Below are 27,981 nucleotides of genomic sequence, written 5' to 3'. Positions count from 1 at the left end.
TAGTCATCTCGGCCTTTGACGGACACCCTGGGCCTGGCGTCTGAATCACCACCAGCAGGCAAGGCCATCTTCTGTATGCATGTGTTTAATTTTAAGTGTCAACATTGAAAAGTTTGAACAGATAAAAACACATTACACAACATCCACAACCTTTACAACAGTGAGAACCTCCTGCCTGGGCAGGCCGGGCAGGCCTCTGTACCGTGAGCCTCAGGCAGTGGCCCCAAGGGGCTCTGCCGTGGGGCCTCTGACATCAGTCTTCGCTTAAGAAGGAAGCTGAGCCCCAGCACCTAGTCTTTTCAGTTCTGCAGCAGACGTGAGAGGAAAAGTCCAGGCCGGGACGAGCCCTCAGTCTGTCCTGAGTACTAGCCCCAGGTGCCAAGGCAACATGCTGCAGCCCTGGGCCAGCCCCTGTACTTGCCCTGGGTCACAAGGTGGAGGAGAGAGGCAGCCAGCCGTAGGACCAGTGGCTCCGGCTCCACCCCACTGGGTGTCCTGGGCTTTGATGCCAGACTATAGCTGCCACTCCCTCCTGGTGGCACACACGGGGCTTAGGGAGGGAGGGTGGAGGGAGCAGAGCGGTGGACGAAGGGAAGATGGATGGTCTTCGTGTACAAAGCTGCTGCGGCCACAGGAGCTGCTGGACCATCCAGAACCATGTGCTTTCATATGCCAGACTCTGACACCCGGAGGGCCTGGAGAGGAGAGCCCAGTGAGACCTGAGCCCTGCCAGCCCTGGTGCCTTCCTGCCCACACACCCGCCCCAGGCGCAGCCCCTTACCCGGGTCTGATTGTGGCCAGTGCCAGACGTGGTAGAGGTGAATTCTGAGTACTTGCTCCCGCTGGCAACTAGGCAGGCCCACTTCCGGTATTCCTCCCGAACCTGCTGGCCCAGATACCCAGTCAGGGCAGGAGCAGGCCCTGGGACCGTGCATGCTCCTCCCCATGCTCTGCCTTTAAGCCCCACCTTGGTGTTTTTGTGTGTGTGTGTGGTTTTTTTTTTTTTTTGAGATCGGGTCCCCCTGTCGCCTGGGCTAGAGTGCAGTGGCACTATCATAGTTTATTGCAACCTTGAACTCTTGGGCCCAGGTGATCCTCTTGTCCCAGCCTCCTGAGAAGCTGAGGTTATGGGTATTCACCACCACACCCGGCTCTCTTTTTTTTTGAGATGAGTCTCACTGTCCCCCAGGCTGGAGTGCAATGGTGCCATCTTGGCCCACTGCAACTGCCGCCTCCCAGTTCAAGTGATTCTCCTGCCTGAGCCTCCCAAGTAGCTGGGACTACAGGCATGTGCCACTGTGCCCAGCTAATTTTTGTATTTTTAGTAGAGATGGGGTTTCACCACATTAGCCAAGGCTGGTCTTAAACTCCTGACCTCAGATGATCTGCTCACCTCGGCCTCCCAAAGTGTTGGGATTACCGGCGTGAGCCACCTCGTCTGGCCTCACCCTGGCTATCTTTGAATTTTTTGGTAAAGACAGTGTCTGGTTATGTTGCCCAGGCTGGTCTCGAACTTCTGGACTCAAGCAATCCTCCCCCCTCAGCCTCCCAAGTAGGTGGGAGGATGACAGGTGTGTGCCACCGTGCCCAGGCCCCCACCTTCTTGTTGAGCAGGCAGTGCAGCAGGTAGAGGAAGGCGCCCTGCAGGCAGTTGAGGATGGTGAACACATAGGTCAGCACCAAGCTCCGATCATCGAAGATGAACAGGCCAAAGACCCAGGTGCAGCCCAACAGGAAGAGCTGCGCGATGGCCGTGATGGTCAGCGCCCTGCGGGGAGGGGGGTTGCAGTGTGGGCCCCCACATCACCTCCAGCTTCATGCCCCTCACCCCGGCCCTGCCTCCAAGTCCTCCCAGCCCCTCCTCTCACCTCGCCTTCTTTAATTTCTTCATGTCTGGATTGATTTCAGAAAACTTCTGAGTGAGCTTCCAGACGGTAGTCACGAAAATGACAGCATTGCACTGGGCGGGGGAGCAGATTGTGGGTTAGAGGTCGAGAGCGATAGTCCAGGCGGGCCTGGGCCCATGGCGCTTGGGCTTTGATGGACGGGGAGTGGGCACTTACCAAAATGATAAAGGTCACAGGCCCCAGGAAGCTCCAGAGGAAGCCCTGCTCAAAGTCCAGCCAGCAGCTGTGAGGTAAGGGAGGGGTCCCATCAGTGTCCCAGGAAGCCAGAAGCAGAACCGAGGGCAGCTGGACATCGTGCGTGGCACTGCTTGTGAGCCCCGGGCTTAGCACCCCGCCCTCCCCCTGCCCCACCTCGTTGCACTCACTATCTGGGGCGGCCGTAGCCCTTGCTGTAGACGGCAGCCGAGACGCCCACGATGAGCAGGGGCACGCCATAGCCGATCAGGCAGAGCCAGCGCGTACTCAGGCCCTGGCCCTGGAACACGCGCACCACAAGAAAGTAGAGCTCCAGGCCCTCGAGGCTCATCCAGCAGAAGGCGGCCAGGAAGCAGTAGTGCAGCAGCCCGGCCACCAGGCGGCAGCGCAGCCCCACCTGCGGGGCGGGGACGGAGGGGCGGGGCGACGTCAGCGCGGGGCGGGGCATGCGGCGCCAGGGCCCGAGAGTGGGCGGGACCACAGCCGAAGGGTGGGCGGGTCTGGAGCCGGGCCAGGCTCCCCTCCAGGGCCCATCCCCAACAACGCTCAGAAGCGAGCGGGGACTCGGGGCATGGCCAGGCGGCTCCAAGGCCAGCGCCCTTTAAAGAGACAACCCGACCCCCCGGTGGGCGGGGCCAGATCCCGGGCAGGGGCGGGGCCTCATGCCTCCAGGGCCCGCCTACCCGACCGAGCCCCGGGAGTGGGCGGGGCTAACCCCTCCCAGGTCTCCCTGACCCCAGAGCTCAGGTGGGAGCCGGGCGGGACCTCACCTGGCCGCCTTCGTTCTCAATGCCGGCCAGGAAGATGGTGGAGCCCACGAAGAGGCAGATGCAGAGGTGCAGGTGTATGGTGGTGCGCGAGCCCTGGATGGGCCGCACCAGCAGGAAGGTGAGGATGCACAGCAGCAGGCAGAAGAGTGACAGCGCCAGTCCCACCCTGGTGATCAGGGACAGCTTCCAGTCCTAGGAGTGGCACCGGGTGCTCAGGGTTCCTTCAGGGCCTGAGGCCTTTCTGCCCTCTTTGTGGTCCCTTTTCCGCCAACACTCTGACGGACCCACCTCTCTGACCTCCTCCCTTGTCCCTCCTAGATCTGGCCACACTTACCAGCTGGCAGGGGAGTCTACGGATTTCACATTTTTGTGCTTGCCGGGCCTATGGCCTGGACCCAGGCGCTCCCCTTCTCTGCCTAATTGCAGTTTTCGACAAGGCCCAGCTTAACTATGGATTCTACTGAAGTCACATACAGAAAGTGGTGCTCCAGGCTGAGTGCAGTGGCTTACGCCTGTAATCCTAGCACTTTGAGAGGCTGAGGTGGGCGGATCACCTGAAGTCAGGAGTTCGAGACCAGCCTGCCCAACATGGTGAAACCCCGCCTCTACTAAAAATACAAAAATTAGCTGGGCATGGTGGCGTGCACCTGTAATCCCAGCTACTTGGGAGGCTGAGGCAGGAGAATCGCTTGAACACGGGAGGCAGAGGTTGCAGTGAGCCAAGATCACACCACTGCACTCCAGCCTGGGCGACAGAGCAAGACTCTGTCTCAAAAAAAAATAAAAATAAAAATTTTAAAAGGCCGGCATGGTGGCTCACACCTGTAATCACAGCACTTAGGGAGGCCAAGGCGGGTGGATCACCTGAGGTCAGGAGTTCAAGACTAGCCCGGGCAACATGGTGAAACCCTGTCTCTATTAAAAATACAAACATTACTCAGGCATGGTGGTGCACGCCTGTAATCTCAGCTACTCAGGAGGCTGAGGCAGGAGAATCCCTTGAACCTCACTAGCTGAGATTGCGTCACTGCACTCCAGCCTGGACGACAGAATGAGACTCCGTCTGAAAGAAAAAAGGCAAGTGGTGCTCCCTCGGAATGCTCTACACCGGGAGCTTTTACTTGACATCTCACAATTGGTACAGGATGGACAGGCAGAGGAGCTACTGGCTGCACCCGATGTATAGTTTCTGGGTTGTAGAGAAGAGGCCAAAGGAAGAGGATGCGAGGGGTGTGATGTGGGGACACCTGGGCTGTGCAACCATGCAGACATATCTGAGCAACCAGCAGGGCTCCATGGAGAACTAGCTGCCTGTCTGATTGCTGCTGGGCCTTGTTACCTGTGGGCGCTTGAGGATGGCCCCAGCTGCTCACCTCCAGGTCATAATGAGCCATGAGGATCGCAAAGCTGCTCAGGTGGCTGCATTGGCAGGTGGTGCTACCGTTCTTGCTGCCCAGCACCCGGCAGCCCTCGGTGGCCCAGTGCCCTCCCCTGTTGCTGTCACTCTTCCAGAAGGCACAGATCAGCTCCTGCCGTGGCCCAGGCATCACGTCCTGTGGGCAGATGGGGGTGGTCAGAGAGGTTGGCCTGGAGCTCACTCTTAGGTCCTGGGCTTGCGCTGAGCCCAAGAGGGCTGCTTGTTTACTAGATGAGTATTGACTGAGCGCCTACTGAATGTAACAGTTTGGAGACACAGCAGTGAACGCCGCAGACACAAGCACCTACCCTTGTGAGGTTGACATAAGAGTGGGAGAGGAGGCCGGGCACAGTGGCTCATGCCTGTAATCCCAGCACTTCGGGAGGCCGAGGCGGGCGGATCACCTGAGGTCAGGAGTTTGAGACCAGCCTGGCCAACATGGCAAAACCCCATCTCTTACTAAAAAATACAAAAATTAGCTGCGCGTGGTGGCAAGCACCTGTAATCCCAGCTACTTGGGAGTCCCAGGCAGGAGAATCGCTTGAACCTGGGAGGTAGAGTTTGTGGTGAGCTGAGATTGAGCAACTGCACTCCAGCCTGGGTGGCAAGAGTGAAACTCCATTTCAAAAAAAAAAAAAAAAAGTGGGAGAGGCAGATTATGTCATAAACCTAATGAATAAGTAACATACATAGTACATTAGAAGGTGGCCAGGCGTGGTGGCTCTCGCCTGTAAGTAATTCCAGCACTTTGGAAGGCCAAGGTGAGAGGATTGCTTGAGGCCAGGAGTTTGAGACCAGCTTTGGCAACATAGCAAGACCTCCATCTCCATTTAAAAAAAATGTTTTTTTTTAATTAACTGGGCATAGTGGAGCACACTTAGAGTCCCAGCTACTTAGGAGGCTGAGGCGGGAGGATCACTGGAACCCAGGAATTCTAGACCATCCTGGGAAACATAGTGAGATCCCTGTCTCTATCAAAAATAAAAAAGTTAACTGGGAGTGGTGGTACATGCCTGTAGCCTCAGCTACTCAAAACTCTGAGGCCAGAGGAATGGATGGGTCCAGGAGTTCGAGGTTGCAGTGAGCTATAATCGCGCCACTGCACTCCAGCCTGGGCCACAGAGTGAGACCCTCCTGTCTAAAAATATAGATAAGTAAGAAAAGAAAGGCCGGGCGCGGTGGCTCAAGCCTGTAATCCCAGCACTTTGGGAGGCCGAGACGGGTGGATCACGAGGTCAGGAGATCGAGACCATCCTGGCTAACACGGTGAAACCCCGTCTCTACTAAGAAATACAAAAAACTAGCCAGGCGAGGTGGCGGGCGCCTGTAGTCCCAGCTACTCGGGAGGCTGAGGCCGGAGAATGGCGTGAACCCGGGAGGCAGAGCTTGCATTGAGCTGAGATCCGGCCACTGCACTCCAGCCTGGGCTACAGAGCGAGACTCTGTCTCACCAAAAAAAAAAAAAAAAAAAACGGAGTCACATGGAGAAAGAGCTTTACAGGGAGGGGCCCAGCACATGCAAAGACCCTGGGTTATCTTTGAGGAAGGAGCAGAGTGAGCAGAGACCTTGGCAGGAGGGTCTCTTCCCTCCTTCCCACCGGAGGACTCAAGGTGGGAGAAGGCGAACAGGATGGGGAAGTTGAGTTCCTTGGTGGTGTTGTGGCTCAGAAAGACGGAGTTGACGGCCGACAGGCGTCTGAGTCGGACACCGCGGATGTTGCTTTCATAGATCTCCTCCAGCTCAGCTTGCTTCTTGGAATGCAGGTTCAAGGAGGCATTGGCCAGCAATGTCGTCATGTTCTGGATGGAGAGGATGCCCGCCACGGCGGGGCCTGGGGAACAGACACGCTTGCTGCCTACTCCTATTGTCCTCCTCCCATGCTGTATCCTCCCTCCCAAGATGGCCCAACTCAGGCTCAGCCAGCCCACCACGATGACGCCAGGAGCCCCTCCCGATGAGTCAGTTTCTAGCTGTTCCTTTATTTATTTATTTTTGAGACGGAGTTTCGCTCTTTCGCCCAGGCTGGAGTGCAGTGACGCAATCTCAGCTCACTGCAACCTCCACTCCCCAGGTTCAAGCGATTCTTCTGCCTCAGCCTCCCGAGTAGCTGGGATGAAAGGCGCCTGCCACCACACCCAGCTAATTTTTGTATTTTTAGTAGAGACGGGGTTTCACCATTTTGGCCAGGCTGGTCTCGGACTCCTGACCTCGGGTGATCCACCTGCCTCAGCCTCCCAAAGTGCTAGGACTACAGGCATGAGCCACTGCGCCTGGCTTTTTTTTTTTTTTTTTTTTTTTTTTTTAAAGACAGGGTCTCACTATGTCGCCCAGGCTGGAGTGCTTTGGCGTGATCATAGCTCATAGCAGCCTTAACTTCCCGGGCTCAACTGATCCTCTCACTTCAGCCTCCCGAGTAATTGGTACTACAGGCACAGGCCACCACACCCAGCTAATTTTTGTAATTTTTGTAGAGACCAGGTTTCACCATGTTGCCCAGGCTGGTCTTGAACTTCTGAGCTCAAGCGATCTACCCACTTCTGCCTCCCAAAATGCTGGGATTGCAGGCATGCCCGGTCAGTTGTTCCATATTCTGAACCTCACCCTGGCCCCATCCCAGCTCCTCCATCTCTTTCCCACGGGCTCCCGTTCCAGACGGCCACTGCTACCTGGGTCCTTGGCTCCAGCTGCCACAGCCCAATTCAGCTTCATGCGTGCATTGCTCTGACCCATAGTGACGTTCTTGTCCCCCTGCTTCTGGATCATCAGGGTCAGCTCTGAGGGGAGAGGGGCAGTAGTGATTAGGGACCCCGGGTACCAGGTGGGGCCCAGGGTTAGGGCAGGGCAGGCCAAGGTCTCACCTGTGTTCGAAGGGGAAAGGTAGGTGAAGGGGCCTTCAGGCAGGGTCTTGGCCAGGATCCTCAGGATGTCTTCAAGGTTTGAGAGCAGCTGGGTGGCTATGAGGTGCCGGACAGATGGGGCCAGGGCCTCTATGTCCCCAGGAGCTTCCATCAGTTCGTCTACCAATTTGATGAGGTTCTACGGGGTGGCGGGTGACAGAATCGCTGGAGCATGGGACCACAGGGGTTGCCTGAAGGACCTGGATCTCACCTCCCCCCCGCCTACCAGGGGACACCCTGGAGACCCACAGGCACAAGGGAATCACTGAGATCATGCAGTAACCAGAAAACAAGTGGCGGATTGAGTATATGCCTCCATGTATGTATGAATCACAGTGCTTAACACTGGTTGGGCACAGCCTGCCTGCCAGGCTCTGTATTGATTTTCTGTTCTTTTTTTTTCTTTTTCTGAGACAAGGTCTCGGTCTGTCTCCCAGGCTGGAGTGCAGTGGCATAATCATAGCTCACTGCAACCTCCGCCTCCCAGACTCAAGTGATCCTCCCACTTCAACTTTCTGAGTAGCTGAGACTACAGAAGCGTGCCACCACACCCGGCTAGTTTTTGTAATTTTTTTTTTTTTTTTTTTTGGAGATGGAGTTTCACTCCTGTCGCCCAGGCTGGAGTGTAATGGCGCGATCTTGGACCACTGCAACCTCCGCCTCCTGGGTTCAAGCAATTCTCCTGCCTCAGCCTCCTGAGTAGCTGGGATTACAAGTGTCCACTACCATGCCCAGCTAATTTTTTTATTTTTAATAGAGATGGGGTTTCACCATGTTGGCCAGGGTGGTCTCGAACTCCTGAACTCCTGACCCACCCCTGCCTCCCAAAGTGCTGGAAGTACAGGCATGAGCCACTGCGCCCGGCAATTTTTGTACTGTTTTGTAGAGATGGATTTCACAATGTTGCCCAGGCTGGTCTTGAACTCCTGGGGTCAAGAGATCTGCCCACCTTGGCCTCCCAAAGTTTTGGAATTACAGGCGTGAGCCACCGCACTCAACCTTTTATTTTATTTTTGAAGACGGGCTCTTGCTGTGTCACCCAGGCTGGAGTGCAGTGGGGCAATCCTAGCTCACTGGAGGCTCCCACTCCTGGGCTCAAGGAATCCTCCTGCCTCCCCAGTAGCTGAGATTACAGGTGGCCACCACCATCCCCGGCAGGCTCTGTTCTAACTCTGTCCGGCACTTTTAATGCATCTGAACCTGCTCTGAAGTGTAAAATACACAACAGATTTCAAAGACTTATTCTAAGAAAAAGAATACAAAATATCTCAGGGTTTAAAAAAAATAATTCCCGGCCAGGCTTGGTGGCTCACGCCTGTAATCCCAGCACTTTGGGAGGCCAAGGCGGGTGGATCACCTGAGCTCGGGAGTTCAAGACCAACCTGACCAACATGGAGAAACCCCGTCTCTCCTAAAAATACAAAATTAGCCGGGCATGGTAGTGCATGCCTGTAATTCCAGCTATTCAGGAGGCTGAGGCAGGAGACTTGCTTGAATCGGGAGGCGGAGGTTTCGGTGAGGCGAGATCATGCCATTGCACTCCAGCCTGGGCAACAAGAGCGAAACTCTGTCTCAAAACAAAACAAAGCAAAACAAAAACAATAACTTTGATCGGGCGCGGTGGCTCACACCTGTAATCCCAGCACTTGGGGAGGCTGAGGCGGGCAGATCACGAGGTCAGGAGATCGAGACCATCCTGGCTAACATGGTGAAACCCCGTCTCTACTAAAAATACAAAAAAGTAGCAAGGCATGGTGGGCGGCGCCTGTAGTCCCAGCTACTTGGAAGGCTGAGGCGGGAGAATGGCATGAACCTTGGAGGCGGAGCTTGCAGTGAGCCGAGATGGTGCCACTGCACTCCAGCCTGGGCAACAGAGCGAAACTCCGTCTCAAAAACAAAACAAAACAAAACAAAAAATCATTCCATGTTAAAGTGGTTAATACATTGGATCTATTGGGTTAAATGTAATCTTAACTTTATTTATTTATTTATCTGAGACTGAGTCTCACTCTGTCTCCCAGGTTGGAGTGCAGTGGCACAATCTTGGCTCATTTCAACCTCCGACTCCCGGGTTCAAGTGATTCTCCTGCCTCAGTCGCCCTAGTAGCTGGGACTACAGGTCCCTGCCACCATGCCCGGCTAATTTTTTTGTTATTTTAGAAATGAGGGCCGGGCGCGGTGGCTCAAACCTGTAATCCCAGCACTTTGGGAGGCCGAGGCGGGTGGATCACGAGGTCAGGAGATCGAGACTATCCTGGCTAACATGGTGAAACCCCGTCTCTACTAAAAATACAAAAAACTAGCCGGGCGAGGTGGCGGGTGCCTGTAGTTCCAGCTACTTGGGAGGCTGAGGCGGGAGAATGGCGTGAACCCGGGAGGCGGAGCTTGCAGTGAGCCGAGATCACGCCACTGCACTCCAGCCTGGGAGACACAGCAAGACTCCGTCTCAAAAAAAAAAAAAAAAAAAAAAAAAAAAGAAATGAGGTTTCACCATGTTGGCCAGGCTGGTCTTGAACTCCTGACCTCAGGTGATCTGCCCACCTCAGCCTCCCAAAGTGCTGGGATTACAGACTTGAGCCACCATGCTTGGCCTGCAATCTTAACTTTAATTTAACTTTATTTTTACTTTATAAAGTGTAGTTATTGGACAACAGGCACAGTGGTGCACACCTGTACTTCCAGTACTTTCGGAGGCTGAGGTGGGAGGATCACTTGAATCCAGGAATTCAAGAACAGCTTGGGCAACATAGCAAGACCCTCATCTCTACAAAAAATAAAAAAATTAGGCACAGTGGCTCACACCTGTAGCCTCAGCTCTTAATACTTGGGAGACTGAGGCAGGAGGATCGCTTGAGCCCAGGAGGTTGAGAATGGAGTGAGCTGTCATTGTGCCACTGCACTCCAGCCTGGGTGACAAAGCAAGACCGTATCTCTAAAACTAACTAAATAAATAATCTAGCCACTGGAAAAGTTAAAATTATGTTAAGTGGCTCACATCATTTTTCTACGGTGCTAAACACATATGGGAAAACTGTTTTTTTTTTTTTTTTTAAGACAAAGTCTTACTCTCGTTGCCCTGACTGGAGTGCAGTGGCGCAATCTCGGCTCACTGCAACTTCCGCCTCCCAGGTTTAAGCGAATCTCTTGCCTCAGCCTCCTGAGTAGCTGGGATTACAGGTACACACCACCACGCCCGGCTAATTTTTGTATTTTTGGTAGAGATGGGGTTTCGCCATGTTGGCCAGGCTGGTCTTTTTTTTTTTTTTTTTTTTTTTTTTTGTTGAGACAGAGTCTCGCTTTGTCGCCCAGGCTGGGGTGCAGTGGCCAGATCTCAGCTCACTGCAAGCTCCGCCTCCCGGGTTTACGCCATTCTCCTGCCTCAACCTCCCGAGTAGCTGGGACTACAGGCGCCCACCACCTCGCCCGGCTAGTTTTTTGTATTTTTTAGTAGAGACGGGGTTTCACCGTGTTAGCCAGGATGGTCTCGATCTCCTGACCTCGTGATCCACCCGTCTCGGCCTCCCAAAGTGCTGGGATTACAGGCTTGAGCCACCGCGCCCGGCCGGCCAGGCTGGTCTTAAACTCTTGACCTTTGGTGATCCGCCTGCCTCAGCCTCCCAAAGTGCTGGGATTACAGGCGGGAGCCACGGTGCTTGGCCGGGAAAGCCTTTCTATAAGGCTGATCATGTGTCAGGCACTGTTCTCTGAGTCTTACCACTATTAGTTTATTTACCCTTCACACTGACTATATGAAGGAGGCATTATTTTAATGCCTGTGTTGTAGATGAGGCCACGCACAGTGGCTCACGCCTGTGATCCCAGCACATTGGGAGGCCGAAGCAGAAGGATCACTTAAGCCCAGGGGTTCGAGACCAGCCTGGGCAACATATTAAGACCCCCATCTATAAATATATTAAATAAATAAATAATAAATAAATAAATTAGCCAGGCATAGTGGTGCGTGCCTTTGGTCCCAGCTACTTGGGAGGCTGAGGTGGGAGGGTCACTTGAGCCAGGGAGATTGAGGCTGCAGTGAGCCATGATCGTGTCACAGCCCTCCAGAATGGGCAACAGAGCCAGACCTTGTCTCCAAAAAAAAAACCACACACAAACAAAAACAAAAAAAAACCACCACAACCCCAAAAACAGATGAGGAAACCGAGGCCCAAAGAGGGCGGCTCACTTGCCTGAGATCACATAGCAAGAAGTAGCGCCGGGCGCGGTGGCTCAAGCCTGTAATCCCAGCACTTTGGGAGGCCGAGACGGGCGGATCACGAGGTCAGGAGATCGAGACCATCCTGGCTAACACGGTGAAACCCCGTCTCTACTAAAAATACAAAAAACTAGCCGGGCGAGGTGGCGGGCGCCTGTAGTCCCAGCTACTCGGGAGGTTGAGGCAGGAGAATGCCGTAAACCCGGGAGGCGGAGCTTGCAGTGAGCTGAGATCCGGCCACTGCACTCCAGCCTGGGCAACAGAGCGAGACTCCGCCTCCAAAAAAAAAAAAAAAAAGAAGTGGCAATGGGGGGATTTGAACTCCTGTGGCCCATCTCCAGGTTCTTAAGTGCTGCAGTCTGTTGCCATTATACCTGGTGTATGTGTGTGTGCGTGCGTCTTCACGTGTCCGAGTGTACATATGTTTGTGTACATACTGTATGTGGTATGTGTATCTTATGCGCATGTACATCTCCGACTAGAGGCCCCTGCTTGGGTTGGGCACTCTCTCTGGCCACATGGAAGCCTCCCCCAGCTGATTCTACACTGTCCTAGGGTCCCCCAGCATCCTGCCCTTACCTGGATGGTGACATTGGCTGAGCTTGTCTTGAAGTCTCTGTCCAGGTCCTGGACTTTGTTGAAGAATTGGGAAAGCGTCTGCAGAGAGAGGAGATGTGGGGGTCAGAGAGCCTGGACGGTGGGTGGGAAGCTTAGGACAAGGAGACAGATGCGGTGCTGTGTGGATGGAGTTCCTGCCACCTCGTCCCTGCAGGGGCCACTCACCTGGCTGTGGACTCCGGGGGGCAGGGTCCAGGTGGGGAAATTCATCTCTGCAGGGAACAAGACAAGCGGCTCATTAGGCGGGAGAGTGTCTGTGTGTGTTGGGGGTTGGGGAGCTTCTAGGGTCAGGTCATACCTTTACAGACAGTGTCCTTTTGGTTATTCGGGATTCCGTGTTTGGGCTCCCAGCCTGGGCGGCAGCGGCAGGTGTACGAACCCACGGTGTTGAAGCAGACGGTGGAATTGTCACACTGATGCAGACCGGAGCTGCACTCGTCCACATCTGAGGACAGGAAGAAGGGAGTCAGGCCCTGTCCGAGCTCAGAGAAGGTCCTGTCTCCTGTCTGTGCCCCCAGCTCGTTCTTCCTGGCATTAGTGCCCCCCTTGGAGTGGCGGACGCTGGGTTATGGAAGCGTGGAGAGGCCTGGGCACAGCAGGTGTGCCCCGTGCAGATGTGCAGGTTACGAATATGGTGAAACGTCTTCCTCCCAGTGAGTCATCAGCTGTTGCCTGGGGTCCCCCTGAGCCTCCCCCCTCAGTACCCCAGCTCCTTCCCGGGGAGCCCTGCTCTTTTCTCATCTAGCCTCAGAAGAACGAGCGCCTGGCACAGCCGGGTGCCTGCAGCGTTCGTTCCGCTTGGTTCGTGGGGTGCCGTTGAACATGTGGTTAGATGTTTGTGGGTCTCTGGGAACGTGGGATCTGAGCTCTCGACCTTCACAGATGGTATTGTTTGGGCCATTGGGGGACCCCGGAATCGGTTGCCAGCCCGGGCGGCAGCGGCACTGATAGCTGCCCACGTTGTTGAGGCAGTGGGTGGAGCTGTGGCATGGGTTTTGTCCGGAGGTGCATTCATTCACATCTGAGGACAAAGCCAGAGGGTCAAACCCTGTCCCTGACCAGCCCAGGCCTGCCCTCCACTCACTGCACCCACTTCCCTGTCTTTTCATTGCCCCGGACTGAAGACCATTATTGCACGTGTCGCCACCTGGTGACCTTCAACTTCACCTTCAAAGCATCTTATGATGGTCTTCCTACCAGAAGGGCACAGCAGGGACCATGGTCCCCAGTTTATAGGAGGTGAAAGCAAAAGGGAAACTGAGTCATGGGAGCCGGACTTCCATGACTAAAAACTAAAACCTCTCATCTGCTCCCTCCCTGGTCATGGTGGAGGTTCCCCTTCTCAGAACTGGAAGTGACACCTTCTTCCACTCACACGTGACAGACGAGGAAGGGGTGAGGTCTGGGGGCCCACAAGGGCACTCCAAGCCCCAGAGGCCCTGCTGCCTCCCTGCTGTGGCGGGACCTTCCTGGGAGGTGAATCCTTAGGCAGGGGCTTAGCAGGTCCTTGACCTTGTGGGAACCTGCGGATCTTCTCCCTCCTCCTCAGCTGCTTTGCAGGACCTGCCTCGGCTCCATCCCCAGCTCCCGTCCAGCCTCACAGCGTCTTCCCGGGGCCTCTACCTGTGCAGAGCTTCGGGTCCTCAGGTTTGAACTTGAAGCCAGGCAGACACTGGCAGGTGAAGCTGCCGAGGGTGTTGACACAGGTGCCGTAGCTTTTACAGAGCCTTGGGTTCTGCTGACATTCGTCCACGTCTGCAAGAGGAAGGAGAGGGTGAAGGATGCCCGTAGCTGTGAGCAGCTTTCAGGGCTGAGGGTCCGCCACGTTTCCCGGCACGGAAGCATCTGGAAGGCACCACTGTCTCCTCCCTTTTCCAATCCACACAGAGGCATCCTATGGTGAGGGTGGTGGCCCAGGCCCTCTGTTGTCCAGATGTGGCCGGAAGCAGCCAAGGCCTCCCTTCTGCTCTGCCTTTCTGGGCAGCTCCAAGCTGGTGTGTCCCAGCCATCTGTGTCCCAGCCTGAGGATTCCGGGCAAAGGCCAGGGTGGGGCCTTCCTGAGAACCAAATGCAAGGGACATGCTGTGCGCCTGGGCAGGACGTGTCTTGGCTCTCAATGGTGGCCCTGGGCCTGACTCCCCCAGGATGGCAGCTCGCTGGCCAAATTCTCAGAATCCTGGTGGCCCTGGCAGGACGGCGCTGTCCCATCCACACTAGCTCTGAGAGCCCAGCTTCATGGACATGGGCCAAGGCCCCTCCCTGAGCCAGGGCCCCCGTGATGCAGTGCAATGGCAGGGGTGGGGTGAACGAGCGATGGTGCGGGACAGGCTAGGGCTGCCTGGACAGTGGGCACCAGGCTGGGGTGGACAGTGGGGGCTGATGTCCAGCCAAGCAGCCCCGAGTCTACAAAGATGCTTTTTTCTGACCCCCAGGAAGGGATCTATGGGTAGGGAAATAGCAGGATGTGGTGAGAATCCATATCTGAGCAGAGCTGGCCGTGAGCGGGGGCTTGTGGCTGGAGAGGGCACCGGTGCCGATGGGTGAGGGGTGGCAGATGTATCTGTCCTCTCATCCCTTGTCATTCCACCAGGGATGGAGACCTGTGGGCCCTGCTGAATGGGGTTCAAGCTTCCATCTCTGTCCCCAAGTGCTCCAGACCAGGACTGGGCTCGGGAGAGGATCAGGCCTGGGGCGATGGTCTCCAGTGACACTCTCTCTTGCCATCTAGTCCAGGCTGGAGCCGCTTCCTTCATCCAATCCTCTGAGTGCCTGTTTTTTTTTGTTTTTTTGTTTTTTTTTTTTTTTTTGAGGCAGCGTCTCTCTCTGTCGCCCAGGCTGGAGTGCAGTGATGTGATCTCAGCTCACTACAACCTCTGCCTCACGAGTTCAAGCAATTCCCCTGCCTCTGCCTCCCGAGTAGCTGGGATTACAGGTGCGCACCACTGCGCCCAGCTAATTTTTCTATTTTTAGTAGAGATAGGGTTGCACCATGTTGGTCAGGCTGCTCTCGAACTGCTGACCTCAAGTGATCCTTCCACCTTAGCCTCCCAAAGTACTGGGATTCCAGGCATGAGTCACAGCGCCTGGCCCTCTGAATCCATTTGTGGGGTTCATGTCACCCTGACCACCCCTGGCCACAGCATCCTCCCAAGCTTTGGTCACTGGAGATGCATTTAGGCCCAGGAATTATCAGAGTGGGTGAGGGTGGAGCCTTGAATGGGGAAATGGATGAGGGCTAAATGGCCAGGAAGACGGTCAGGAGGCATCTTCTCCAAGCAAGGTTGTTGGCTGAGATTCCCTCCTCCTGAGATTCTGGACAGGGTTTTGGGGTTCATTATGGTAGGAGTGGGTGTCAGAGGGGTTCCAGGTGTGGCTGAGCTCATGTGAGCCCCAGTGGCAGCAAGTCTTATCCTGGCAGTCCCTGGCGATGGCGGAAAGGATGGATACTGTACTGGAATGCGCCACCACACGCCATGTCATGAGCCCATGAAATATCCTGAGTGCCAGCCCCCTTTTGTTTTATGCAAATAAGATGCCAGATGGGCAGGGGGATGTTCTGAGCTTCCGACGTGGCCCCCTGTGGAGGCTCCTGAGTCTCAGGGTTGGGACAAAGATGGGTGATCAGGTGTCTAGGATGGCCCTGAGACGCCTGGAGACAGTGGGGTGAGGAGTGGATGGAGCCGGATGTCAGAGGCCCCATGGGCTGTGACATTGGGTGCATGTGTCCTCAGGTGTAATAGTGAAGCCTGGAGTGCTGAGGTTAAAGGGAGGGGCCCAGGCCCCTCTGAGCTTCTCACCTCTGGTGATAGGTCCTGCTCCAAACCAGCAGGCTGCTGTCTCTATCACCTGCCTTGATGTCCATGGAGGTCCATCTATCACCTCAGCCCTGCTGTCCACGTCTCTGCCCAGCTGCCTGACTGAGTCACCTTCTCTCAGCCCAGGCCTGTTTCTAACACAGCAGCACACCTCCTCCATAACCACAACCACCATCCCATGCAGAGGGCTCATAGCAGCGGGTGGGCAGCACCCCTAGCCGGGGCACCCTGGGAGGAAACCATGATCGCCAAGTACAGTTGTGCAGGTTGCTCACTGCACAAAAATATTGGGCCAGTGAGATGAGCAGGGGCTGAAAACCAGTCCACTCTTTGTTTGTCAAATGTGTCCACTGGGAGAGGGGGATCTTTTTCCAATTCATAGGAAGACTCTGTCCTCTGGCCAAGTCACATGCATGTGGGGCAACACCAAGTCCACTTGCAAGGGCCCCTGGGGACTAGCAGTGTGGTGGACAGAAGTCTCTTGCTGGGCTCCATGCAGGTTCATGTCCCAGGTACATGCATCTCTGTCTTGTCCCCCACCTTACCTCCCTCTTCGTCCCTCTGCACTCTGCCTGAATGCAGAGCAGGAGAGGTGGAGCTGGGAAGCTGGGATCTGGGCTGCGGGCCCTTTCTTCTCTCTGCAGTCTGAGTCTCATCACCTCCCACCTCCGCGCCACTCCTCTTCCTGATCTTGGTACCCTGCACTAACTCCCTCTCTTTGAATGAGTCGCTCTCAGCTGCCCACTGCTGGCTCCCATCTGCCCCTGTGGATCCTGGAAGCCCCTCCCTGCCCAAACAGCTTCCCTGAAAAAGAGGCAAAGCCTGGAGTTCCAGTTTCTCCTGGCCTGAGCTATGGCCTCAAGCAAGACCATAGCAAAAGCTGTGGCCTCTGTGCAGGGTTAGAGCCTTGCAGCTGCTCTCTGATCTCGCACGCTACAGTACCCATCCTGGGGGTGCATCAGATCAGAATTACGATAAAATCCCCAATAGCCGTTGCTGATAGAGCACATTCTGCAAGCCAGGAGCTTTTAAGTGCTTTTTTTTTTTTTTTTCTTTTCAGACGGAGTCTCACTCTGTTGCCCAGGCTGGAGTGCAGTGGCAAAATATCAGCTCACTGCAACCTCCGCTCCTGGGTTCACGCCATTCTCTTGACTCAGCCTCCCGAGTAGCTGGGACTACAGGCGCCCGCTACCACGCCCGGCTAATGTTTTGTATTTTTAGTAGAAACGGCGTTTCACTGTGTTAGCCAGGATGGTCTCAATCTCCTGACCTCGTGATCCACCCGCCTCGGCCTCCCAAAGTGCTGGGATTACAGGCTTGAGCCACCACGCCCAGTCTTCTTTTTTTTTGAAATGGAGTTTCGCTCTGTCACCTAAGCTGGAGTGCAGTGCTGTGACCTCCGCTCACTGCAACCTCTGCTTCTCAGGATCAAGCGACTCTCATGCCTTAGCCTCCTGAGTAGCTGGGACTACAGGCGCAGGCCACTATGCCTGGCTAATTAATTTTTTTTTTTTTTTGGTATTTTTTGTAGAGATAGGATTTCACCTGCTTGCCCATGCTGGTCTGGAACCCCTGGGCTCAAACAATCTACCTGCCTTGGTCTCCCCTTTAATAGGGGTGGGATCTTGTTATGTTGCTATGGGCTGGTCTTGAACTCCTGGCCTCAAGAGATCCTTCCGCCTCAGCCTCCCAAAGCACTGGAATTACAAGCATGATAATGTTATCACATCTCACATGTGGACAGAAGATTCTGAATAAGTATCCTGGCCAATGTCATACACTTGGTTTTCAGGATTTGTCCCAGGCAGCTGGTCCCAGAGTCAGCCCTTAATCCTCACATCGCTCTGCCTCTCTGGGGTGGTGGGGTAGGTACATGCACACCTGTCCCATCTCACTGACCCTATAACCAAGGCCCTGCTCTCTGGATGCTGCCAGAATGGCTGTGGTGACCCCAAATCTCACGGATGGAGAGTCAGAGGACGTGGGGTGGTTCTTACCTTGACACGTGTTCTCGCTCTCATTCTTGAATGTTTTTGCCCCAGAAACAAGCTCATACCCCGGGTTGCACACGCAGTCGTAGCTCCCCTCTGTGTTCTTGCAGTCCGAGGATTTTCCGCAAGACACTTTTGACGGTGGCACACACTCATTGATGTCTGGAACACAACAGGACAGGGAGTCACCTCCCAAAGATGTGAATTCCATCAGGGCAGAGACCCCCATCCTGATTCCCCAACATGGGGCCTGCTGCTTAGTATCTTTTGGAAAGAATCCTAAGTTGCACTGCACAGGCTGTGCTGCAGCTGGAGCAAGCCATTCCTGAAGACCACACTTGATCTCAGTTCTCTGGCTGGCATCCTAGATTTGGACACAGTGAACAGAGCTGAGGTGGGGGATGAACAGGAAGCTCCACATCCCCATCCCCAGTCTTTTTGTAGAAATTTAAACCCCATGGCGGCCAGGTGCAGTGGCTCACGCCTATAATCTCAGCACTTTGGGAGGCTGACGTGGGTGGATCCCCTGAGGTCAGGAGTTCGAGACCAGCCTGGCCAACATGGCAAAACCCTGTCTCTACTAAAAATATAAAATTAGCCAGGCGTGGTGGTGCATGCCTGTAATCCCAACTACTCAGGAGGCTGAGCCAGGAGAATCGCTTGAACCTAGGAGGTGGAGGTTGCAGTGAGCCAAGATCGGGTCACTGCACTCCAGCCTGGGAGACAGAGTGAGACTCTGTCTCAAAAAAAAAAAAAAAAGGCAGAAAAAACTCATAGCCAGAATGTACCCCTCCCCAGTCTTAAGGGTAAACTGAGGCACAGACTCCAGATTCCTGAGCACCCAGCTTCTCTCTCCCTGGGAAGCCATGCCTATTCACTTCTTACTTCTCCTCCTTCATATTTTTCCTTTATTTTCCCCTTCATTCCTCCCTCTCTCCCTTTCTTTCCCTCCCTCCCTCCCTCTCTTTCCCTCCCTCCCTCCCTCCCTCTCTCTCTTTTTCTTTTCTTCTCTTTTTTTTTTTTTTTTTTTGAGACAGAGTTTCGTTCTTGTTGCCCAGGCTAGAGCACAATAGCGCGATCTTGGCTCACCGCAACTTCTGCCTCCCGGGTTCAAGCGACTCTCCTGCCTCAGCCCCCGGAGCAGTTGGGATTACAAGCATGAGCCCATGTGCCACCATACCTGGCTAATTTTGTATTTTTAGTAGAGACGAGGTTTCTCCATGTTGGTCAGGCTGGTCTCAAACTCCCGACCTTCCCAACCTCAGGTGATCCACCCACCTTGGCCTCCCAAAGTACTGGGATTATAGGCATGAGCCACCCCGCCGGGCCTATCTCCCTCCCTCCCTTCCTTCCTTCCTTCCTGCCTGCCTGCCTGCCTCCTTTCCTCTCCCTTCCCCTCCCCGTACCCCTCCCCCTTCCCCTCTCCCTCTTCCTCATCCTCTCCCTCTCCTTCCCCTTTCCTTTCCCTAAGACAGGATCTCACTCTGTTGCCCAGGCTAGAGTGCAGTGGTGCAATCATAGCTCACTGTAGCCTCAAACCCTTGGGCTCAAACAATCCTCCCGCCTCAGTCTTCTAAGTAGCTGGGACTCCAGATGTGTGCCACCATGCCCGGTTATTTTGTGTATTTTTCGTAGAGACAAGGTCTCGCCATGTTGCCCAGGCTGGTCTCAAACTCCTGACCTCAAAAAATCTGCCCACCTCAGCCTCCCAAAGTGCTGGGATTACAGGTGTGAGCCACCACGCCTGCCCTCTTTGTCTTTTCTCTGTCCATGATGATAGTCTGGAAAGTGATGCTGTGGCCCCTAACAACAACCTCTGTCCCCCACTGGCACTGGGCAAAGCCTCATAATCTCAGATGTACCCTGCGCTGCCCTCAAGCCTCTGTACCGTCACAAATCTCCGTGGGGGAGGTGAAGATCTCAGATGAAGAGCTGAACCCTGGATTGCAGCGGCAGGCGGTGGCGTTGACACACGAGGAGTTCTCAGGGCACCACCGGGCACAGTCTGCAAGAGCAGGGAGCACGGTCAGAAGGTGAGGGGCAAGGGGACACACAAAAAGGGGGCACTGAGGGAGATGGGGCAGGGCACTGAGTTTCCGTGCACGAGGCCTCTCTTTCCCTGGGCTGAAGGGGGCTGGGCGGGGGTCCAGGTCCCTCCCCAGACTCTGGCTGTGGACTGTGCTTTCTGCTTCCCAGCAGACTCACCCCTGGAGTCCTGGGTTTCAGCTCCCAGCAGAGTCAGCCAGACACAGAATGCTGCAACAGAGAAAGGAAAGGGGGGTCAGAGGGAATCCCAAGGTGGGAAAGGAGGCGTAAGGGGGATGCATTTTGGGGGAGGAGGATGCTGACCCCTCTCAGGCTCAGATCCTGCCTGTCGTTCAAACAGAGTGGGCAGATGTCACATCCCACTTGGATGCTCAAAGCCAAAGAGTCTGTCACCCTGTCCCCATAGGGGCTGTGTGTTTTTTTTTTTTTTTTTTTTTTTTTTTCAGACGGAGTCTCGCTCTGTAGCCCGGGCTGGAGTGCAGTGGCCGGATCTCAGCTCACTGCAAGCTCCGCCTCCCAGGTTTACGCCATTCTCCTGCCTCAGCCTCCCGAGTAGCTGGGACTACAGGCGCCCGCCACCTCGCCCGGCTAGTTTTTTGTATTTTTTAGTAGAGACCGGGTTTCACGGTGTTCGCTAGGATGGTCTCGATCTCCTGACCTCGTGATCCGCCCGTCTCGGCCTCCCAAAGTGCTGGGATTACAGGCTTGAGCCACCGCGCCCGGCCGGGGCTGTGTTTTTGTTTTTGTTTTTGACACAGGGTCTCACTTGATCACCCAGGCTGGAGTGCAGTGGTGCAATCATAGCTCACTGCAGCCTCCAATTCCTAGGCTCAAGCAATCCTCCTGCCTCAGCCTCCCAAGTAGCTGGGACCACAAGTGTGCACTAAAAAAAATTTTTTTTTAAGACAGAATCTTGCTCTGTTGCCCAGGCTGAAGTGCAATAGTGTGATCTTGGCTCATTGCAATCTCTACCTCCTGGGTTCAAGTGATTCTCCTGCCTCAGCCTCCCAAGTAGCTGGGATTACAGGTGCCCGCCACCACACCCGGCCAACTTTTTGTATTTTTAGTAGTGACAGGGTTTCACCATATTGGCCAGGCTGGTCTCGAACTCCTGACCTCAGGTGATCTGCCTGCCTCAGCCTCTCAAAGTGCTGGGATTACAGGCATGAGCCACATTTCCTGACTCAAAAATTTTAAAATAATTTATCATGCCAGGTCAAAAAATTAAAAATACTTTTTTTTTTTTTTTTTTTTTGAGACAGAGTCTCACTGTCGCCCAGGCTGGAGTGCAGTGGCATGACCTCGGCTCACTGCAAGCTCCGCCTCCCGGGTTCACGCCATTCTCCTGCCTCAGCCTCCCAAGTAGCTGGGACTACAGGCACCCGCCACCAGGCCTGGCTAAGTTTTTGTATTTTTAGTAGAGACGGGGTTTCACCGTGTTAGCCAGGATGGTCTCGATCTCCTGACCTCGTGATCCGCCCGCCCCAGCCTCCCAAAGTGCTTGGATTAGAGGCGTGAGCCACCGCTCCCGGCCAAAATATTTTTAAAATTATTTTTAGGCCAGGTGCAGTGGCTCCTGTAATCCCAGCACTTGGGAGGCCGAGGCGGGCGGATCACAAGGTCAGGAGATCGAGACCACAGTGAAACCCCGTCTCTACTAAAAATACAAAAAATTAGCCGGGCACGGTGGCGGGCGCCTGTAGTCCCAGCTACTCGGGAGGCTGAGGCAGGAGAATGGCGGGAACCCGGGAGGCGGAGCTTGCAGTGAGCCGAGATCGCGCCACTGCACTCCAGCCTGGGCAACAGCGTGAGACTCCGTCTCAAAAAAAAAAAAAAAAAAAATTATTTTACAGACAGAGTCTTGCTCTGTTGCCCAGGCTGATCTTGAACTCCTGGCTTCAAGCAATCCTCCTGCCTCAGCCTCCCGAGCTCGGCTTGGGGGTGGAGTTTCAGGAACTGAGGAGCAGGGAAGGGCCATAAGCCTGGAGGGGGTCTCAGCTCCAGCTGTCGCTCTTCTGACCTGGGGTGTGTGGGGAGTGGCTAAGAAAACAGTTCAAATCCCAGACAGTGGGCCTCTCTGCCTCAGTTTCCCTCTGTAGAACAGGGATGATGATGACGCCCACTCCCCAGTGTAGTATGTGTGGGAATGAACCACATGACTGCTGTCTGGTGTGCCTGAGCATTTACTGCCATCTTCATTTCTTCTTCTTCTTCTTTTTTTTTTGAGACAGAGTCTCTCTCTGTCTCCCAGGCTGGAGTGCGATGGCACAATCCTGGCTCACTGCAACCTCCACCTCCTGGGTTCAAGCAATTCTTCTGCCTCAGCCTCCAGAGTATCTGCGATTACAGGCACCCGCCACCAAGCCTGGCTAATTTTTTTGTATTTTTGTAGAGATGGGGTTTCACCATGTTGGCCAAGCTGGTCTTGAACTCCTGGCCTCAACTGATCCTCCTGCCTTGGCCTCTGAAAATGCTGGGATTACAGGTGTGAGCCACCGCGTCCGGCCTGCCATCTTCATTTCTTTTTTCTTTTTTCTTTTTTTTTTTTGAGACAGAATCTTGCTCTGTTGCCCAGGCTGGAGTGCAGTGGCGGGAACTAGGCTCACTGCAAGCTCCACCTCCCGGGTTCACACCATTCTCCTGTCTCAGCCTCCCGAGGAGCTGGGACTACAGGCGCCCGCCACCACGCCCGGCTAATTTTTTTGTATTTTCAGTACAGACGGGGTTTCACCGTGTTAGCCAGGATGGTCTCAATCTCCTGGCCTCGTGATCTGCTGGCCTCAGCCTCCCAAAGTGCTGGGATTATAGGCATGAGTCACCGCACCTGGCCTCTTTTTTTTTTTTTTTTTTTTTTAAGACGGAGTCTCCCTCTGTCGCCCAGGCTGGAGTGCAGTGGCACGATCTCGGCTCACTGAAAGCTCCACCTTCCGGGTTCACGCCATTCTCCTGCCTCAGCCTCCAGAGTAGCTGGGACTCCTGGCGTCCGCCACCACGCCTGGCTCACTTTTTGTATTTTCAGTAGAGACAGGATTTCACCATGTTAACCAGGATGGTCTCGATCTCCTGACCTCGTAATCTGCCTGCCTCGGCCTCTCAAAGTGCTGGCATAAGCCACCACACCCGGCCTGCCATCTTCATTTCTTTAGGTAAAAATGAAGACGTGGTTGGGCATGGTAGCTCAGGCCTGTAATCCCAGCACTTTGGGAGGCTGAGGCAGGCGGATCACTTGAGGTTGAGAGTTCAAGATTAGCCTGCCCAATATGGTGAAACCCCCTCTCTACTAAAAATACAAAAAATTAGCTGGGTGTGGTGGCAAGTGCCTGTTATCCCAGCTACTTGGAAGACCGAGGCATGAGAATCACTTGAACCCGGGAGGGAGAGGTTGCAGTGAGCTGAGATCATGCCACTGCACTCAAGCCTGTATGACAGAGCAAGACTCTGTCTCAGAAAAAAAAAAAAAAAATGACGGTGTTGGATCCCCCAGGCTCTAAGATGCTCTGGACCTCCACGCTTCCTCCAGGGACACAGGTGCATACACACCACACCCACAACCGCCACCAGCCCTGGCGGTCTGTCCTGGGACCCAGTGGTGATATTTCACACCCTGGGCGCCCCTCCCACAGGAAGACACTGTGGCCGCCTGTTGGGGTGCACATGGAGTGGCGGTTCCCAGCGCTCAGGGGGTTCCCCCTCCCAAGCCATGTCCTGGGGGACCCTCCTCAGATCACCAGGGGATTCAGAGATGGGGACCTAGGGATCTCCTTGCTGTTCACCAGAGAGATAGAGTCCAAGAAGCAGGGGTAGAGAGAAAATAGAGATTAGAGAGAGAGAGAGACAGGAAGAGAGACAGACAGAGGGAGAGAGAGAGAAAGAGACAGAGAGACAGAGAGAGAGAAAGAGTCAGAAAGAAAGAGAGACACAGAAAGAGAGACAGAGACACACAGAGAGAGAGACACAGAAAGAGAGAGAGAGAGAGAGAGAGAGAGAGAGGGCTGTGCATGGTGGTTCACGCCTGTAATCCCAGCACCTTGGGAGGCCGAGGTGGATGGATCACCTGAGGTCAGGAGTGTGAGACCAGCCTGGCCAACAGAGATACTGAAACCCCATCTCTACTAAAAATACAAAAAATTAGCCGGGCGTGGTGGCACGCACCTGTAATCCCAGCTACTGGGGAGTTGGAGGCAGGAGAATCTCTTGAACACAGAAGGCAGAGGTTGCAGTGAGCTGAGATCCTGCCACTGCACGCCAGCCTGGGCAACAGAGCGAGACTCTCAACAAAAGAAGAAAAAAGAAAAGAAAAAAGATAGAGAGACAGAGAGACAGAGGGACAGAGAGGAGAAAGGAGACAGAGCTGGAGAAAGAGAGAGAGGGAGACAGAGAGGAGAAAGAAGACAGCTAGAGAAAGAGAAGACAGAGAAGGAGGCAGAGACACGGAGAGATGGAGAGAGAGACACGGAGAGATGGAGAGAGACAGAAATTACATGGCGAAAGAGAGAGGTGGAGAAACAAGGGGCCCATAGAAAGCAGGAGAGGAAACAGGAGGAAATGGGACAGAGAGAACAGAGGGACAGAGAGAGAAACAGCGAGGAAGAGAGAAAACCATGAGAAAGGAGGGTGGATGGAAACAGAAGGGAAGGGCAGGGGAAGGCAGGGCGTTGGGATCTGAGCAGCAGGTGGGGCCTGGGGCGGGCTGGGAGGGGACGTCCAGTCCCTGCCGATCTGGGAATCCTGGGGACCCCAATAATCCGGGAGACCTGAAGGGGGGTGTCGGGCAGAGGGATGGGGACCAGGACAACGGCTGGGCGTGAGTCACTTCCTGGGCCTAAGGGAAGGAATGACTCACCACTCATTTGCCCCAATTCAACCCTGGAGGAACTCCCAGGGGAATTTTAGGGTCTGTTGTTGTGAGCACAGCTTCAGAGGGCGGGTATTTGGGGTGCAGATTGGAGGTCCCCTGACCACTCAGCCCCTGTGTTCAAATTTCATACCCCTTAGGTGGGTGGAAGGCAGAGATCCCCACTCCCACCTCCACACTCCTTCCAGCTGGGTTAAACCCCGCTGCCCAAGCCCACGCTCCCTGCTTCTGTCAGGATTCTCCTCTTCCTCCTCTCTGGCCACAGGGCTTGGCTAGTTCCTCCCTCGGCCAGAACCCAGTTCCTCTTTGCAGAATAGACCACAAAATGACCTCCCCTGGCAGGACAGGATCTAGGCAGATTCATCTCCAACTCCCAAAGCCCCAGGTAACTCCTTTAAAGCTCAAAACCGCTCTAGGAGGCAGGGGCTGTGTTGATGCCCATTCTACAGATAGAGAAACTGAGGCTTAGAGCCCAGAAAAGGATGAGGAAGAATCCAATGAACAGAAGAGGCTGGGGAAGGAGGAATTGAGAGATTGAGGTTCCCAGGGCCCTGGGAAGGGTTCCTTTGTCCCCCATCCCCTCTGCATGGGCTGGGTTCTCTACTCCCACCGTGAGGCTACAGGGCCTGGCTGCCTCCATCTGGGGCCTTGGAAGTTGCCCAAACAGAAGCCGGGAGAGAAGCTGCTGTTCTGGTTTGAGTTTCATCTGGTTTGCATTCTCTGGGCTGAGCCCTAAGCAGTCAGTTTCCTGTATAGAGACCCTGGGGTGGGGGGCGGGGCAGTCACTCCTTCTTTAGGCTTCCTCCTAAGGACCCCCAGACAATTCCCCAGACCTACTAGCGTCTTACCAGAATTTAATAATCATCATAATTTATTATTTATTCATTTATTTTGAGATATGGTCTCACAGTCGCCCAGTCTGGAGTGTAGTGGTGTGATCTCGGCTCACTGCAACCTCCACCTCCCAGGTTCAAGTGACTCTCCTGCCTCAGCCTCCCGACTGGCTGGGATTATAGGTGCCTGCCACCATGCCCAGGTAATTTTTGTATTTTTAGTAAAGACAGAGTTTCACCATGTTGGCCAGGCTGGTCTCGAACTCCTGACCTTTGGTGATCTGCTGGCCTGGGCCTCCCAAAGTGTTGGGATTACAGGTGTGAGCCACTGCACCTGGCCTTATTATTTATTTATTTATTTTGAGATAGGATCTTGCTCTGTCACCCAGGCTGAAGTGCAGTGGTGCAAACATAGCTCACTGCAGCCTCAACCTCCTGGGCTCAAGGGGTCTGGGTCCTCCCACCTCAGCCTCCTGAGCCACTAGGGCTCACTAGGACAGGCACATGCCACCAAGCTCGACTAATTAAAAAACATTTTTTTTGGCTGGGCATGGTGGCTCATGCCTGTACTCCCAGCACTTTGGGAGGCCGAGGTGGGTGCATAACCTGAGGTCAGGAGTTTGAGACCAGCCTGGCCAACATGGTGAAACCCCGTCTCTACTAAAAATACAAAACAAAACAAAAACAACAACAACAAAAAAAAACAACAACTAGCCGGGCATGGTGGCAGGTGCCTATAATCCCAGCTACTCGGGGTAGGGGCACGAGGCAGGAGAATCGCTCAAACCCAGGAGGCGGAGGTTGCAGTGAGCGGAGATTGCACCATTGCACTCCAGCCTGGGCGACAAGAGCAAGACTTTGTCTCAAAAAAAAAAAAAAAAAAAAAAATTTTTTTTTTGGTAGAGACAACATCTCAATATGTTGCCCAGGCTGGTCTCCAACCCCTGGGCTCAAGAGATCCACCTACCTTGGCCTCTCAAAGTGCTGGGATTGCAGGCGTGAGCCACCGTGCCCAGCCAACACTTTTAAAATGCTGTTTACCTAATTCTTACTGTGAACCAGGAATAGTTTGTGTCCTAACTCACTCAACCCTTAAAACAATCTAAGATGGAGATGGGTTGTGCTCCATTTTATAGATGAGAAAAGTGAGGCGCAGAGGCTCTGTGACTTGGCCCTGGTGACACAGACAACCAGGGCGTGGAACCACTGGGAAGCCAGGTCTTAGTAGCTGCCCCCACCAGGTGTGCCCCCAAGAACCCCAACGTGGGCTCTTGTCTCTCGCTTTCGAGCCCAGGGCGGGGTGCTGAGCTGACACCTGCCACCTGGGGCTGGCCCAGGGAAGCTGTGTCCCTGTGGTCCGGGAAGTTCTAGGTTTTGCCCCAAATGTCATTTCTTCACTCTCTTTGTTGCTCTGTTGCTTAGGCAACGAGTTACCCTGATAACCGTTACAGTCACCTTGGGTGGGGCGGGAAAGGGAGTCCCCGGGAAGTCACAACAAAAATCAAATTCAAACCCACAGTCAGCCAAAGTTCCTTTGATCCACAGCTGAGCCCCAGCCAGGTCTGCGGGGAGCAAGAACTGGGGACTCTGGGGCTGCCCCTGCTGCTGAGACTGCGAGGGACAAATTGGGGGTCCCCCGCAGTGGAGAAGTCCTGGCCTCTAGCTTCCCCACCCCCGCCCATGTCCGTCTATGCGTTACATTAAGCACGGCGGCTCACAGGGTCCCAGCACTCACTTTTTGCCCCTTTCCTTCCCCCGTGCCTCAGTTTCCCCTCTTAGGGAGCAGATGCCAAATTGGCTCCAGTAGAAAGCTTGAGGATACCTCCGGCAGAGTAGCAGGCTCCGAGCGCACCCTGGAGTTCCTGCCGGGGTGTGGGGGTGTCCAAGCACAACCAGCTGCCTGCTTGACAATGTGGCTTCCTCCATCGCAGGCCCCACAGCCACCAGCGGCGCCTCCCATTTCTCAGACGCAGCCAAAGGTACCGCTGGAGCTTCCTCGCCCCTCCCAGCGGGGCCCCAAGTACTTACCGAGAAAGACGCGGCCTCCCATGGTTCGAGCTGCCGGCAGGAGCGGCAGGGGAAAGAGTGAGTGGGACAGGTCTGTCCTGTCTCCCCAGGCTGGGCAGCTCTGCGGGCTGCCCCGTCTCAGGCTGGGCAGCTGTGCGGACTGTCCCGAGGCCAGGACTTTATGAAGGAGGTGGGGACTGACAGCCGCTGGCCCAGGGCCCTCCCCGGAACTGGCGGTGCAGCTGGAAACCAGCAGGAAAGTGCAATAAAAACACAGACCCAGGGGCGCTGCAAACACACACACACACACACACACACACACACACACACACACACACGCGTGCACTCCCTCAGCAAGAATGAAGTGCAACCTGCTTTCAAAACCCTCTGCTGGAGTTTCCACCATGTGGCTCTGA

At 54.6% G+C, this 27,981-nt stretch overlaps 1 protein-coding gene across 6 annotated transcripts; it reads right to left on the bottom strand.

Moving 5' to 3' along the window:
• Positions 1 to 67: 67 nt before the first annotated feature.
• Positions 68 to 27,856, bottom strand: LOC105486873 (adhesion G protein-coupled receptor E5). 6 transcript variants are annotated; one of them, XM_071086157.1, is made up of 20 exons: positions 27,587 to 27,856; positions 20,030 to 20,080; positions 19,713 to 19,829; positions 17,831 to 17,986; positions 13,642 to 13,773; positions 12,893 to 13,039; positions 12,317 to 12,463; positions 12,184 to 12,230; positions 11,980 to 12,057; positions 7,149 to 7,326; positions 6,954 to 7,064; positions 5,856 to 6,121; positions 4,246 to 4,425; positions 2,873 to 3,064; positions 2,273 to 2,499; positions 2,064 to 2,130; positions 1,869 to 1,960; positions 1,600 to 1,768; positions 782 to 883; positions 68 to 695 (listed from the first exon to the last, which is right to left on the bottom strand). In XM_071086157.1, exons 1-20 carry the CDS (start codon positions 27,606 to 27,608, stop codon positions 666 to 668), a joined length of 2,511 nt encoding a protein of 836 aa, XP_070942258.1. In that variant the 5' UTR covers positions 27,609 to 27,856; the 3' UTR covers positions 68 to 665. The 6 variants fall into 6 exon arrangements, with proteins under 6 accessions (XP_070942258.1, XP_070942259.1, XP_070942260.1 ...); XM_071086158.1 differs by having other exon boundaries at positions 6,957 to 7,064; XM_071086159.1 differs by lacking the exon at positions 12,893 to 13,039 and having other exon boundaries at positions 27,587 to 27,853.
• Between the last annotated feature and the right edge of the window lie 125 nt (positions 27,857 to 27,981).

This window comes from Macaca nemestrina, chromosome 20, assembly GCF_043159975.1.
Source record: "Macaca nemestrina isolate mMacNem1 chromosome 20, mMacNem.hap1, whole genome shotgun sequence".
In the NCBI taxonomy this organism is placed as follows: Eukaryota; Metazoa; Chordata; class Mammalia; order Primates; family Cercopithecidae; genus Macaca; species Macaca nemestrina.
Note: the sequence above shows the minus strand (reverse complement) of the source record. Positions and strands in the feature narration are given on the sequence as shown.

Excerpts from the sequence above, each read along its gene's own strand:
- LOC105486873 (XM_071086157.1), bottom strand. The coding sequence starts at position 27,608 with ATGGGAGGCCGCGTCTTTCTCG. Across the intron at positions 17,987-19,712 it reads CCCCACGGAGATTTGTGACG|ACATCAATGAGTGTGTGCCA; the intron begins GTACAGAGGCTT and ends GTTGTGTTCCAG. Across the intron at positions 4,426-5,855 it reads GAAGAGACCCTCCTGCCAAG|GACGTGATGCCTGGGCCACG; the intron begins GTCTCTGCTCAC and ends ATCTGCCCACAG.